Source organism: Megachile rotundata, chromosome 3, assembly GCF_050947335.1.
Source record: "Megachile rotundata isolate GNS110a chromosome 3, iyMegRotu1, whole genome shotgun sequence".
In the NCBI taxonomy this organism is placed as follows: domain Eukaryota; kingdom Metazoa; phylum Arthropoda; class Insecta; order Hymenoptera; family Megachilidae; genus Megachile; species Megachile rotundata.
In genome coordinates this window covers 22,862,863-22,878,879 of record NC_134985.1, presented here as the reverse complement: position 1 = coordinate 22,878,879, position 16,017 = coordinate 22,862,863, and the positions used below count along the sequence as shown (strand labels likewise).

Genomic DNA, 16,017 nt, shown 5'->3' with positions numbered 1-16,017 from the left:
ACGGCTGAAATCACCGATATTTAACACCTCGTTCGAGTTAACGCGGTAACGCGCGGAAACGATCTTATCGATCCCTGTTGAGAACGTTCGCGATTTCTGGTTCGTTGATTAAAGCGACATCGGAATAAATGTAGTCCCAGCGCTGCGTGACGATCGCTCGCGTACCAACCTGATCGTAGATAAACACGCTCGATCCTTAAAGCGTATTACGCGTTAAGTATCGTCGTTGCACCGCGCGTCCTTCGCGCCTTCGTTCACGGTTCGAACCTGCTTCCTTTCATCGATTTCGTCTCGATCGCTCGCTCGCCGTTTAACGATTCGTCTGGAAACTGGGTCAATCGGTTTTACGTAATTAACGGAAAATATGACCGTAAAAAGTGTGCTCGCGCGAAACGCTGATATTTCGAGAGAAAAAGAATTTGCTTCCGTTACGGCTACGAGATGATTGGTACGATAGAGGGAACGTGGCCGATCGGTTCCCACAGATCCGCGCCAATATCTTATTCCAGAAGATGTAGCTACACCGGTTCTAAGAGTATAATAAACGAATACGTTGATCGCGTGTTCGGTTAGAAAGTATAAAAGGCGCGGAAACGGTGTTAGAATAAATAAATCTAGATTCGCGTAGATATAGTGGTATATGTGCTCGACGAAATACGAAATTGTTCGTTCGATGATATAGGCGTAAATCTTAATGAACGAATATTTCTGGCAAGCAGCGTGGCTCGGTTTTTTCGTTCGTTATCCGTCGCGCCAGCTGGACGGAGAATAGCTGTTCGTTTAAACGCGCGCTGTAACGAAGCAGCTTAACGAATCGCAAAGTATAGTTATTAAAAGAGAGAAGAGGGGAGTTGGTTCGATCGAGCAGCCAGGCGACAGGCAGCAACGATGATTTTCGATTTCGCAAGCTCGCACGGGGGATCCGGATCCTCCACGAAGAAGGTGTTGCGGAAAATTAAAAGGGTCCCTGCAATCCCCTCGGCCCGTCGCCCTCGACCATCGTGGCCGGGGATCGGCCTGGAATTTGAATATGCATAAAAAGCAGGGCGATTGCGTTTTAACTCGTGAGACCAGTTCACGGCGAGGAGTTTTAATTGCCGGATAATAATTTAAAGGAGGCGTCAAACAGTGAAATATAACCTTCGCTCGTTATTACAACGTTGCCTCGAGCCGATTTTGTGTTGTGGACCACCGCAGCCACCGGTTTTTGCCCAGCCTCCTTGTCGCTCATCGTTCGATTGAAAAATATTGCTCGAATTTAATCTAACCACGAATACGACGCATACTTTGTTCTCGTTTTAGGTTGATTCGACACCGGGATGTTAGGCAAAGATTCGACAAGAAACGATATCGTTCGAAAGGTTGTCTCACCTCCTTAAATTAACGATCACGTCTGAATCGAACGGAGAGATTCTTCTCTGTTGGTTCGCGTCTATATCTACGTATACATAAGTACATATATTTATTTATTTCCGTGTAGGGGTCGATCGTCGCTCATTGGCTCGAAGAAGCGCTGCAAGATATCGGCATCGGCGTGCCGGTTTCCACGGGTGTCCAGTATACTTCTTTCTCGCGCACAATAAGATATTTATCGTCCGCGTGGATGGAAGTCGAGGCCGTGGCCCGAGTCCACCGAAGTCACCATTGTATCTACCGGGGAGTGATGTATGGCCGTGGAATTGGTAGGAATTGAAACTTGTTACCGCCGCGAAGAGGAGATACCGGCGAGATTTAAGCCCTGTCCTTGTACCGCCGCCGTCCAAGATAACAGCCCCCTTTTGCGAAGCCAAGCAATTGCTGTGCCGCGTCCCATCGCGTCCCATCGCGTCCCATCGCGGCCACTGCATCGATTCCTTGCCAAAGCTCCCCGATAGATGCTGCTCTCAAACTTGAAACCTTCGGCAAAAAAATCTAACGAACCTGGCTAATCTCTCTTACTTCGTTTCCATCGTTTGTATTGTTTCTATTGTTGCGCGTAGAATGTTACGCGTATCTGTCCGTCCCGCGTTTCGAGGATGTTAATAATCTCGTGACATCGAAACGTAATCTCGATTTACGTTATCCGAATCGATTAAAAACTACCTATCTCTCGCGTTGCACGATTCTCGTTTACGAGCTTACCTCGGCTTCCACGAATCTACCAAACGCGTTCGACGAGCATCCAGATTTCGTGTTCTCGAGTAAATCGAAAGTAAATCCTAGCGGCAAAGTTTAGACGTCGAACGAATTCCGCCAAGTTGGCTGCACGCTCGCAAAAACTGTATGGTCAGGTCGTGTAAACGGAAGTGGCGAAAGATTATCGTCGAATCGACGAAGCTCCGTGTGCGGTACACCGATCGGCCACGGTAAAAGTCGCCGATAAGGGAAACGTGACCGGTTGACAGAGATAATTGCTACGTTGATTCCTATCCAAAATCGTTTCTCTCCGCGCGGCGGAAATAAAATTCGATTGTGTAGCGTACACGAGAGTGGAATATCTATAGGAGAGGGTGGGTAGGAGAATCCTGACAATTTATTAAGACGATCGAAGGCGATAAGAGGCGAGGGTCCATTCAATGGAAGATCCTGCTCGATTTTCTTTTTTTTCCCCTTCCGTTCGATTCCGTGGATTCGATAACGATCCTCTTTCTCTTTCATTTTCTCTTTCACGAGAATCGTCCGTGGTACATTAAGGTCGAAGTGGAGGAAATTTGTACGATCGGTCGTCGTTATAGATTCGAAACGAGCCTCTTTCTTCCTTTCATTTTTTCTGTTTTTTACTTTTTCTTCTTCTCCCTCCTCTTCTTCTTCTTCTTCTTCTTCTTCTTCTTCTACTTTGTCGTCGAGGTCTTTTCTCGGGGACCATCGTTCTTGGATAAAGATGACCGTCTCTTATCGATCATCGCGTCGGTAAATTAACATCGTAATTCGTCGTTGTTTCGTCGAAGTAACGGGTTAATCTGTACGTCGTTCGTCGGTTATAATAGCCTTTTCGAGTACGAATTAATCGGGATTGATCGCGAGGAAATGTACGGACAATAAAAGAACGTTGTTCTCTCCGCGAAAGGTCGTTACGTTAGTTTTACATCGTAGTTCCCTTATCTACGGTACGATCATAGTTACGCGCGATTCGTACGAAAGGAAACGAAAAATTCCATTCAGCTTATTACGAAACTCGAACAACGAGTAGTAGTTGATCGCTAGTTTAAATAACGCTTTGTACGACTCGTCCACGGTGAGAGTCATCGAAAGTGGACGTGACGGGACGGTAACGGAGAACCTCGTAAAAATTAGTCCGTCTCTAATCCGATTATCGAACAGAATCTCAGTGTTTCGATGATAATCGAAATGCGAATGAACTTTCTCCGTTGAGGATTTTACGAGGAGCCTCGTATCTCGTTAGAGATTTTTATGTCTCTCGTAATCTTGACCGATTCTACTCGCGTACAGACTTGTTCTTTTTCTTGCGTTCGCGACGGTGAAGTCCGTGAAAATTTCTTCCCCATATTAAGTGGAACGTTGTTGCGAGGAAATTTGAATCGTGTAATAAATATATTTAAAACGGTACATCATTTATCTTTCTCGCGTTTCGTCGTATTTTATGCTTGTTCGTAACATTGTAAAAGAGAAAGCTCGTGTTTCCTTGGTAGGTAGGTATATCATGACCCAAAAACCGCGTGGAAAAATCGTAACGAGTTTTTTGATAATATATTACGATAAAAACGTTGAACGATTCGAGATTCCTTTTCGCTCGCTAATCGGAACGAACGTTCAGAAAAAAAGGTTAAGAAATTTATCGATTAAAATCTATTATACGCGTATCGTGATAGCGTATTTTCTGTATTCGTCGTTTCGGTAATCGTCCGTTCGAAAAGTCGCGCGGTAATCGCGCGTAGGCAGAGTTAAAGCGAATCGAGGCGCCATGCTGCGGCCACGCTAACATCCCACCTCGAGGGGTTGTTCCGTCACGATTTACCCACGGGGTTCGAGGCGGTCCGCTTAATTAGTAATAATTAGTAATTACTCGGCATTGGTCGAGCGTTGATCAGCGAGGGCAATTATCGCCGCTAGGCTACCGAACTAATCGGCCGTGCTTCTGCTCTCGCTGCCTACCTATCTACCTCTCGTGTTCCGAGTTCCGAGCACAGTCTTAGCGACTGACTAATTAATTAGAACCTCTACCACCTTCTCTTTTGCCGCCTGCCTGCTCGGTAATTAGCGAGCCACGATTAGTCATCGAGGCGATCAATTTGTCACGGACCGGGCCCCCGAGGCTGTACGTTCGTGGCCGTTTTTGAACGCTCCTGTTTCGGTTCGTTGTTCAAGAATCGAACGACGGGTTGTACCATTTAACGAGGTGCCGTGCCACCCCGCGATTTTCCTCTACCTTCTTTATCGCGTCTTTTTCGTGCTTCGGTTCAACTTGTCTGTACTACCGTCCGTTGGCGTATTCGTACGATCATCTGTTTCGATGGCGATTCTCGTACTGAAAATCGATCAATCTTACGAACGAATTCGACGCAATAATTTTTCGCGATAACGTGTCGGCACGTACGCGTTCCGTTCGACCTTTTCATCTCCACGTGGGGGTTCCGTCCGACAGGGTTGTCTAGTAAAATAGTAAAATATCGCCGCGGCGCGTTTTTTATCGTGATTTTACGAGCCTTAAAAGTAGTCGGGATATCGACGCTATGTCCCTATCGTACAGACTCGCGTTTAAACCGTGACAAATGTCACCACCCACACCGCAGATATCTAACCGCGTCTGTATCGTGTCCACGACAATTTCGGATAAATTCCGTCTACTTACAATAGTCCGGCTACAATGGATCAGACATAAATTTCAACGTTTCTCCGAGAAAAAGATGCCACTGGTCAAGCGAACGCGCGAGACTCGATAAGCGAAATTCTTTCTTCTTCTTTTTTCTTTTTTTATCCTGTTTATTTTATCGGCAGAATTCCGCTCAGCTGGAAAATTTATACGGGAATAGCGCGCGTGCGAGCAGTCGTGGAATCCAAAGGCATTTTTCGAGGTCGAATCAATTTTCGCGCGACACGTTACACGGACAATAAATAAATAAATAAATAAATAAATAAATAAATAAATAAATAAATAAATAAATAAATAAATAAATAAGAGGGGAGAAAATGTTGTAGGGCACAGATGTAAAACGGCGGGTCGTTGTGTTCAGGTTAAATTAATAGCACGTTCGGTTCGTTTCGACGCTCGTTTTCTTCGAAATTTCAATTAAGTACCGAGTAGTATTCCGGTAGGAACGATGTCGGATTCATCTCGGGCGTAAAAAACCCGCTAACTCGATAGGAGAGCCGTTTAAAGCAGTTTCAGCAATTTGTTCCTATCTAAAATCTGACCAAGAGTCGCATCGAAATAAACTGTGCAGTAATACGAGTGAACGACGAGCGCAACAAGCGCAACGGGTGCAATAGAGGTGTTTCGTTTACGAAAACTTGTCGAGATAGTATCTCGAGGTCTTGTAGTGTTCTTTTCGAGCGACCGGATTCGAGACCGATTCGAAGCGCGTCGATCGATCGTTCCCTGCAAAGCATCGCGTCACGCCGCTTTCGATCGCTACGAAAGTTTTTTTTTTTTTTTCTACGAGTCGTTTTACTACCCGACGGATAGCGCTAATAACCCGTGAACATTTTCGAGCCTTTTACCGAACGAATCGGCACTCGTTTGATCACGATTAATCAAAACCCGTATCGTGGTTCGTTATCGTGGTTAATTCGCTGTCACGACGGAGTAACGGATCCCCTGTAACACAGTATTTCGTCGACCGAGCAATGCCATATTTCGTTCAGTAATTTCCTATTAATTAATTTATTATCGTAAAAGATTGCAACCTGTTACCACGCATTCCGCGTATTGCCGCGTGTCCTTATTCATAGATCGTTCACGGATTCACCCGTTACGTCGAAAGTGTCGAAAAGAAACACTTGTTCGCTGTTTATGGAACTTGTTATCTTAACAGTTGCATAAATTGATTGGTGTGCATAGGCACACGAGTATGGTCCGTAAGGGTGCGCGAACCAGAGAAAGTTGAAATCTTTTTCGAAGAACTTCAGGTTTCAGGGCTCAAATTTCATGTACCATATCGACCAAGCACATCCTATTTATATATGAATAAAGATTCTATTTTATGTCGTTGAAACGTCAACGACGCGTTAAACGTCGAGAAACTCGCGTAAACGTTAGGTCGAAGCACCTCTTCGCCGAATAGGAGAATTATCTTACGCTCGTAAACGAACAATCGTTTTTCCACCTTCGCGAATCGAGATCCATGGTTGTCCGAGCAAGCGTCTCTTCCACCCACGATCGCTCCTTCCTTTTTCTGTTTTTCTTCCTCTCCGCTTTCTATCCGTCTTCCTTGCTCGGTCCTGTATTACCCAAGATATTCGATAACGCGAAAACAAATGTGTTAATAGGGCCGAGGTAGGTAGCGCGTTATTACCGCGTGTCTCTATGGATCTATAAAGTAGCTACAGCATCGAGATAGCATCGAGGTATACGCTCCTGGTATCGATATGTACGTGCCAGGTTAGATTAAATCGCGTACACGCTGCCTGTTCTACCTTTCTACGATATCGGTTACTTCCTGCTATAATTGTAAATTTCGACGTTTCTTCATTTCGTTGCTCGTTATTATCCGTTTTTGGGTTATCTTTGCGAGAGATTAATTCGATTCGTCCAATCGCGACTAACGTTCGTAAATTCGTCGACGACGAATCCTTGCTAGGATAATCGAAAGAGCTCCGTTCGTATTCGAGCTACTCCCAAGAAAGTAGCGTCGATTATTTTTCCGACGCGCCGCGTTCGCGTAAATCAGCGAGAATAACTCTTCGCAGAAGTTGGAGCGCGCAACAATGTGCATAACGAAAAGAGGAAAAAAAAGGCGGCAGGGAGAGAGGTGCGGGCGAGAGGTTTTCGAAAGGATAATTGAGTTGCTGGTAAAGACGTTTACAGGCGAAGTTCGCGAGAAGTTGTTCGGACGCGAAGAAGATCTCGACGATAAGCCGGCAGATTCCAGCCTGTAAATAAGCGTAATCGTCCAAGAGGCGGGCGTCCGCTCGCGAGACGCGTTGCTGGCCCCAGCTGAGCCAGCGAAGACGTACGCACAGATCGGATCTGCACGGTAATTGTTTCGACCGTGATCGTTCGCTTTGGCTCGTTCAATTAACCGAACGAACAAACTTAACGTACGACCCTCTTGAAATTTTCCTCCAGCCTGTTGAATATTTATTGCAAAATTTCGACCACGCGACGGACTCAACGTTGGCTATTAACTTTACCGTCATACAATATGCTCGCTATACTTTTTTACTTCGCGTTTAGGAGTAACAACGTTCCACGATTTCTTCGCAGCGTTCCTCGCGTCGTATCCAAACAGTCCGTTTCATCGTCGACCGCTGAACGGGGTTACGCGTCGTATTCGTTGCGCGCGAGGACAATTATCCGAATTGAACCGTGTCCGAACACTCGACTCTCTCCGAGGAATTTCCCTGAAATTTTCGCGAAGGCTTCGAAAGTCCGCCTAGCGAAATTTCAAAAGTCTAGAAAAAGTTGTACCGCATCTGGCACTCTCGGCACATGGATCGTTTAGTTCGATCTTCGGTCGAATCTTAAGGAGGATATTGTTAATCTTCGATCGGATGCGAGGTTCTCCGCACGATCTCTGGCCAAGCCCTTTTTTCCAGCGCAGTAGTAAACGGCAATCGGTCAAGTACGCCCGAAGTCTTTTGTCGCGGCGCACGCTTTCATTTTCGCAGCCATTTTTGGCGAGGCCGCTTTCGCCGGGTTATTAGTTTAATTCGAGATATAAAGCTGATGTAACTTGCTTGCAATTAGCTACCGGCTTTATCGATTGCTGTTTACGCGAGTGAGCAGCGAAGGCCAGCCATCGCGGGACTTTCGAAAATTGATATACGTCTTGCGACGATGATTTTTCTTCGCGTCTATTCTTGTCAAATTTCGTGCGAGCTTCTCGTCAATCTTTTATCGCAGACCCTTCCGCGCCCGGAATCAGAACGTAAACGAATATTATTCGATACGCGTTTGATATTTCTATGTTCGGATTTAGGATTAATACCGAATAGGAATCACTGGACTTACAATCGATTCACGCGGTTTGTCCTACCGACCGTTTCGCCGAAACTAACGACTACCAGTTTTCCCGATACGAGCTACTAAATAACAGGTTGTAATTTACGAGAACGATTTCGCAACGATTTGCTCGCGTATCGCACCACGGTCGAAATCGTACAGAGTTTTGATAAATAACTTGTTTCGTTGGACAGTTGCGATACGTATTTATGGTAGTCGTTCTCTATCGTTGTTACGGTCCGTCAGAAAAACTGATCGCTCTTCACGCTATTTATACCTTTCTAAACGCAGAGAAAAAATAAATTATACGCAACTTTCGCTGTCTATACGTACATTGCCGCCAAAGTAGCAGGATTCGCGAAATACCTGTATTTTTCTTTTTACATCCTCCTACGAACGATCCGTGAACGTTTGTAGGATTTCCGAGTATCGCTTGACACCGAGTTCTAGCGTGTCTCGGCGATTTCCACGCATAACGGACTAAGTGTACGCGGCCGGTATCTGGTGACGAGGAGGAAATATAAGTTAAAACTGCATAAAAGACTGTGCAACGGAGCCGTGAAATTTAACGAGAGGACGAGAGAGTTGGCCGGCGCGAATCGTTGTTCACGCGATGTTTATCTACGTCAGAAGAGACGTTTATTTCCAAGAGAGCGCGAAGCCGAGTCGCGCGCGATTTCCTAGCGTTTAACGGCTATTCGCTCGACGAGCGGGTTGCATAACGTACCACGTGCGGCTCCGTGCGAAATAATACCCTGGAAGATCGTTATCGAGCAACTAACCTGGCCGATACGTTTCGACAACCCGCGTGGAACGATTCCCGAGTACACACCTACCTACACGCGCGCCACGATCTTTGATTTGTTGGCGCCTCCAGTTACATCGGATACCCTACTCCCATCTTCTCGTTTTCTTTCCTTTTCTTTCCTTCGCTATTTAACGTCTCGATCGTGAACGAACAATAGAATTATTCAGATGTTTCATCGTTTTAAGCGTTTCACGATTATTCGAGCGAAAAAATTCCGAAAATTTTCGAAAAGAGAGCTTTCGTTCGGCGAGAAATTTCGGTGTATTATTTGCATACTCGATTCGCGAAACGGAACTCGTCTTCTTTGCGCCGTTGTCGCATTCGTTGTGACAGGCGAAAACGTTATCGGTCTCGGTGGTGCGGTTATTATTAAAGAAACGGAACAGCTGATGTAATGGCGGCCTTCTCGAGACAATCGCAACCACTCTAAACGTCTTTGCCGCGATCGCGAGCACGCTGGCTGGCTAAGGTGTCGCGGCTGGAATGCGGTATTACCATATCCAAACCTGACGTAACATTCGTTGGCCAGTGACCTAGAGACGATGCTTTTACGACAGACATTCCCTTTTCCTCTTGTTCGCGCACTCGGCGATCTCGTTCCGCGTCACGCTCCTTTACGCGATACTTTCCGAACAAATTGGATGATCCGCGTTCGCTAAATCGAATTACCCTTTCCGGCATATCGATCGATCGGACAATGTACCGTAGCTACGTTGGAATCTGGCCGAGTAGAAGCTGATTACGTCGCGTTTGTCGATAATATCTACGCGTGGATGCGTAATTTATTCGGGACACTTTCGATTCTCGTTGCGCGTGCCGTTTCTTCCTTTCTTCGTTCAAATAATAATTCGCGAGATCGTAATCGCGCGAATCGTTGCCCACTCGGCGCGGCAGCGCCTCGGGCTTCCTCTTCGTCTTCTTTATCATCTCATTGTTGTGCCCTTATCCATGGCCATCTGGGACGCAACCAGAACCCTGTAAGTGAAGACGCTCGAAAGCACTGGCGCGAGATAAATCGTCGATTGACTCGCGAATTATAAAACAAGCGTAATCTTGTCTGGAAATCGCGACCCCTACCGATAGAGATCTCTCGCGGAGATCTTTATCGCTAGATCGTCTCGCGAACGACAACTTTTCACGCGTTTACGAATGAGTTACCAATTCTTTTATCGTTCCATAGAGCGTCGCTTCGTTTTTGGTATATAAATTACGTCTAATCGCAAAATTCTAGTCCAATTACGAAACGTTCGAATGGCTACGTACGAAGATAAAGCGTAGACATATCGTATATCCACTTTTACTTGGCGTTTTAAAGGAGAAAACAGGTTTAGGGACTCGGTCCGACTCTGCGTTCTACCGAATAAATACTTGTTATTTCTTGTTTACTAATTCGTAGGTACGTAGCATAGAACGGTAACTACGAATATTCGAATATTCGATCAAGCGGCAGTATCGAATAATAGTGGCGCGAATGAAATAGCGTAAAACGTTTCGGTTGTACGATAGGATATTTCGCTGGCAGACGACAAGGGGTCAAAGCCCGTTAAATCAATATCGGTCGACAATAATCCCGGTGGTGGCTGACAGAGTGCTTCCACGAAGCATTTTATCGAATCCGTCGATCGGCAGGGGAGAAGGATCGCGTTCGACGTCGCGATCGCGTCGATTCTGAATCTCGAGAGGTCGCCGAGCGGCGGTAGAACTCGCGAGTTCCGTGATGGCATAAGGGGCGAGAGGGGATGGAACTCGAAGAAACTTCCTCCCTTTCGCGCGTTCCGCTCGCAAAGGCATCAGAGGAGCGATCAGATAGGGCGCGTTGGCCCAGCGGTCGGACTACAAAGTGATATCCGACGTAGATATTGTGCGCGCACCGTGCACACGGTGTTACGTAACCCCACGGCAATCCGACGCTGATTCACCGCGCTAGCTGCCGCGTCGGAGACCGTCCAAAAATCCAGAAGCACCCAAAGACGGTGGCTAATAATTTCGTAACGGTGAAAATCGCTAGTTTAGCCGGCATAGAGAAAAATTCTGTACTCGGAACGAGCGAGCGCGAGTCGAGGTTTCTCCCCGACGCGACGTACGAATTCTCCCCCTTCGATCGACCCCTCGAATCTCGATCTCATCTCGAGGATACGTGTACGTAAGTACGAGTCCAGGTATACGCGATATCTCGATTGTAGCCTCATCTGCATACCACTGTAATAATTCCACTCCGATGAAGCATACCGGTCCTCTTCGCAACAGAGAGAAAACCAGGCCAGAGATCGCGTCTCCTCCTCTTTGTTTCTCTTACCGGTCTTGGCTCCGGTCTTCTCCTTTTATTTCGTATCAACGAGAGTCAACGAATCACCGCGTATTCAATTACTCCGACAAAATCGGTCAGATACCGTGTTCTCTCCGGCCCAGGCTGGTAGCCGGCCTTCGTTTAAACTCGTATCGATGATCTGGCCGTGTTATTAACGGAAAGATTGACGTGGATCGACGGCCAGAGAAAATTAGTCGACTCAAAATTGACCGTCTCGTTCGGATACTTGAGACGCGACACGCGCTTCCTACACTTTTAACGTTTCATCTTTTCTTCTTCTTCATTTTTCGATCGTCTCGATGCATTTTCGGGGCCGCTGTCGACACGACAGCTACTCGAGACTGTTACGATACTTCGCTTTCTAGATCCCATTATTTTCAATTTCCATGATAGACGATCGCGTGCGAAATCTAAACAGCTATCGTCCTGTAACGGGACGCGAGTACCAGAAGCCGGGAGTAACTCGTATTCTCCTGATCGCGAGACGCGTAGTATTTTGATCGAATACAAAGTATAATGGTTGGCGTTTCTCGATAAACGCGATAGTCATCTTCCCGTTACGCCCATGAAATTATGTAACGCGTAAACCGCTACCGCTTCTTCTTCGATGTTATATACTCGCACCGGCACGAAAGAAAAACGTTTCCGATTAACCTTTTAACGCGTTATCCTCGAGGCAGTTGTTTCTAATCCGCTGTTTCTAATCGAATTCATGGACAGTCGGATAAACTGTTACGCGTTAGCCGTCAGCCATCGGATTATCAATGAACGCGCCCACGTGCACAGGATCGATGTCTATCTTTCTCGTTCGTGTCGTAACGGTTAGCTCGTTACGATCTTTCTCGCGGCTCGTTTACAAAGCGTTTTCGCGTCGACGCGACGCGACGGCGATCGATCGCGGAGCGAAACGAACGAACGACCGGGGCCAATCCTATCTTACGAGTCGTGTTTGCTAGGTACATAATCCGAAACGTACGCAAAGTCGGGTAGATCTTGTTGAAAAGTACGGATCGAGGAATTCTGAGATACAGAAGTAAAGCGTTTAGCGACACAAGAGTCAACTGTTAAAACACTCCGAAGGTATATTTTTTCTATTAGAGCGTGGCAGAAGTTGCCACGTCGAAAAAACGAAAGCGGGGAAAGCTCGCTTCATGATGAACGCGTAAATGCCGAATGCTTTGGGAAGCTGAACCCACGCGCTGAGACATTAACTCGCGTGCCTGGAACGACGAGTCGACGTATTTACGCGCAGAAAATTGCAGAAACACCTCCGCACTCGATTCGTTGATGCATTTACTCGGCGAAAATACGGATTATTCGTTTGTCGAGTGGGTTTTTTCTTATTAAAGTTCGATCGCGATTCTACATATATCTAGTTGCGTAAGTTTGTTGCTTAGAAAATTTGTGAAATTTTTTTGGACTCGTGGTAACGGTAAGCGACGATTCGCGCGGCATTCGATGCGTTAAGAAAGAATTGCTGAGCAAAAGCATAAAAAAGATCGTAAATTCGAGGCTGGATTCGCGTTAAACGATATCGCGAACGCGCACAGCCGGCAGGCCAATGTCCCGGTACATAATTAATTCTGCGATCCCGCCTCTCGGTTGCGAACGAGCAACTTCGAAGCTCGGTGGAACGGCCCTGACCTTTTCGCGACCGTTGACAAGTAGGCGCCACACGTCGCTATCGTACTGGCCGGTTACGTTTCCGAGAGATCTTTCTTTCCCATTTCGAATATACGAGGATCATTAACGACTCGAGTATTAAAAGAAACCGTGGCGTTTGATGGATGACCAAGCGTTTCGAGTCGTGAACACTTTTCGGGACACGGTCGTCCGTTGCGATACTTGCTTTCTCCCTTTCCTTTCTTTCCTTTTCTTTTCTCTTCAATTCTTTTTTTTATTCATAAATCTCTTGCCGTTATCGAACAATTTTCGACGATGGACATTTAAACATTCTATCATTTTGACTTCCAAATAACCGTTATAGTGGCAAATACCGATATTAAACGTTTACCTCGATTACATCGGTACGCTTTAAGATAGGTTTACAAGAGGCACCGGATGCAACGTAACCGATTCCTTGCACAGTTCTAAACAGCGAAGATATTTCAAGTAGCTGAAATAATATAGTGTCTCTTCGTATATACAGATGCGAATATTCTGGCAAGTAGCGATTACCGGGTTCGTTTCACGAGCCCATGCTTGTGCAACAAAGTCGCGCACCATATTCGCCAATGACGAAGAGCGAAAGCTCGTTAAATGTAGCAAAACTTAATATTTGCCAACACCTGAAAAATGATATACGCGTACGTTCCAACTAAACATACGGTTAAAATAGTTGAAATCCAAGGTGAACCAATTTATGATATTTCGACAATTTTGCTTGCCACAATCTGGATGTCGAGGTGGATCGTATATCGCGATAAATGACAGGTACGCGTATCGCATTTTTAATACTTTGGCAAATACCGGCACATTTGATACGCCCACGTTCGTGCATCGTGCCCGTATATTTAACGATAAATCACTGGTCAAAGTGAAATTCCTTGATGGTCAAAGCGATCTCTCGCAAACCGTCGTCGTTCTTTCGCGAGATAACGCGATTTTCAACCGAAATTTCGTCGTTTCGAAAGGTTAGAAGATAGAAAGTTTCGAAGCTCGTTGGTAGAAAAGCGACGAGTAAACTCGTCGTTAGCCCAAAGGACTAACACGTTTCGTCAAGCACCGATTACATCTAACTGGCGCGGCAAGTTCGAGGAAGGACGATCGATACGGTAAAATAATCGATGACGAAAAGCGAACGAATCTCGGTGGTCGGTGTTCGGAACGATCAGTGGCGTGCACGCCATTCACTTTCGAAGTGGCGGCGCGGTGGTCGATTTGCATTCGTGAAATCTATTTTCTGGAGGCGTGCAGGAATTAAGCGACCTTGCCGCAGCGGTTCTCGAGGGAAAGGGGACAGAGGCTGTCGATCTCGAGCGCGTGGGCGCGTTCATTGATAGGCCGGTAGCCGATGCGTAACTGAGCGCAGCCAAGCGGCACACGAGCACCACGCTGAAAGCGTCGAAAGCGACTCCTTCCAATTCTTCCTCGAACACGCTCCAAGCTAGATCGATCTTGCTTTCGCTTTACGGACAAATCTCTACGAACAATCGATCGTTCTCGGTTGTTCGCGGCCGGATCGTAACAATCAATTATAAATATTTGAACGAAAAACGCTCTAAGTTTCGAAGAAAATAGCGTCGCGGAAGATCTTGATCGTTAACCGCCCTCTATAAATCAACGATATCGCGATCTCGAAATGTCGGTTTCCTAAACGTTATCGACGTTTAAAACGATCGCAAATGTTGATACTATAAAGAAACAGTTGACGCAAAGCTCTCTGTCCGAAGACAAACTGACACCGTGTGCGAGCCCCGTGTCGGATTTTGTATTTTGAACGGTCTTAAGCAGGTCAGATAAGAGAAACTGGTTCGTAAATCGCGGACGAGGTTCGACCCTTCGAGATAATGCTTATTAATCCACATTAACACGGTCGGGCTGACCACGCGGAGCGTGTGGCATTGTCGAGCGTAGCGTTCGTGCGTTTTACGCGTCCCCGCGCGGCGCAAAGATGAGGGGTTAAGTGGCCGAGATAAGAAAAATGCCATTGCGAGCCGTCGGCCAACCTTGTCGAAGATAATGCTTGTAAATTAAGTCTTAATTTTCTGCCGTGGGCATCGAGCTGTTGGTTAAATACCGCGTTATCCATTAGCAGAAACGAGGGGAAAGGAGGCAGGAGAATAAATGTCCTGACACTTTTGTACGCCAACTCGAAACTTTCTTCTTACCTTCCCATTCATTTTTATCTCTTATCCTTGCCTCTTTTTGTTTATCGCCTCCTTGTTTATGCTCTTCCTCTCGAAAGAGGAGGTAACGTTCGTAAGGTAGGATTTCGTCTTCTCTCGTTAGCTCTTATTGGTCCATTTCCCAATAAGTAAACGCGAGAAAAGTACGAGTAAAACGAGCCGTTTAAATAGCGTCGAACGGTCGTAAACGCGAGAAAAGGTTATTTCGAAAATCAGAACGTTGCCGGGGCATCTCGTCGCTCGTCAGAATTCCAGATGACGAAAGTTTCGAGAAGAAGACGTTAGGAGAAAAGTCGCGGGGAGACGAACGGACGAATGAATCGTTGAAACGAAGAAAGCAGGGCGAAGGGAGAAACCGAGAAAAAAAGGAACGAAGATAAGTCGAGCACAGATGGTTTGTATACGCGTGCACGTACGCGCGCACGGTGAATTTGAATTTTCACTCGGTTTCGTTCCTAAGCTCTCTCTCGTTCGAGAATCGTGAATTCCCTGGAGGAGTACGGACGATCGATTGCCTGGATCCAAACTCGGAGTTCGGTTAATCGTTTAAAAACGAACAAATCGATCCGATTAAAAAGGTTATTGTCGCACGCGAAAGATGACCTCGTCGAGAGAGGAACATTTCAGTATTCTCCCGAATTAAAATTGAAACGAAAGAACTATGTTAAGGTTCGAGCGAGTATGTACGCGTAACGGATAACGCTTCGGTGACTCGTTTAGTAAATGTTTTGAAAACGCGACTTTAGAGTCGCGACCGAATCGTATCAAGGATTTATCGGCTCAAGGATAATCATCCCGGTGTCCCTCCAAATTAAAATTCAATGTACTCGAGCTTGTTTCAAGGCGTACAAAGTATAGGAGTGGATCAGGTTCCCGAACTGTCCTGCTTTTCTTCGAAAAATATTCGATCGATCTCGACGTACGAGCCCACAGATTGGACATCTTAATTGCA

At 46.2% G+C, this 16,017-nt stretch overlaps 1 protein-coding gene across 5 annotated transcripts in view; it reads left to right on the top strand.

Moving 5' to 3' along the window:
- The window catches only part of LOC100876600 (uncharacterized), a 165,276-nt gene that overhangs the window by 26,332 nt on the left and 122,927 nt on the right, over positions 1-16,017 (top strand). For 4 of the 5 annotated variants that reach the window (XM_076530143.1, XM_076530140.1, XM_076530142.1 and 1 more), the window contains exon 1: positions 1,649-1,682. The exons of the other annotated variant lie outside the window; for it this stretch is intronic. In XM_076530143.1, coding sequence (XP_076386258.1) covers positions 1,664-1,682 — 19 coding nt within the window. In that variant the 5' untranslated portion in view covers positions 1,649-1,663. Of the gene's footprint in view, positions 1-1,648; positions 1,683-16,017 lie in introns of those variants that run through there. 5 annotated transcript variants of the gene reach the window in all.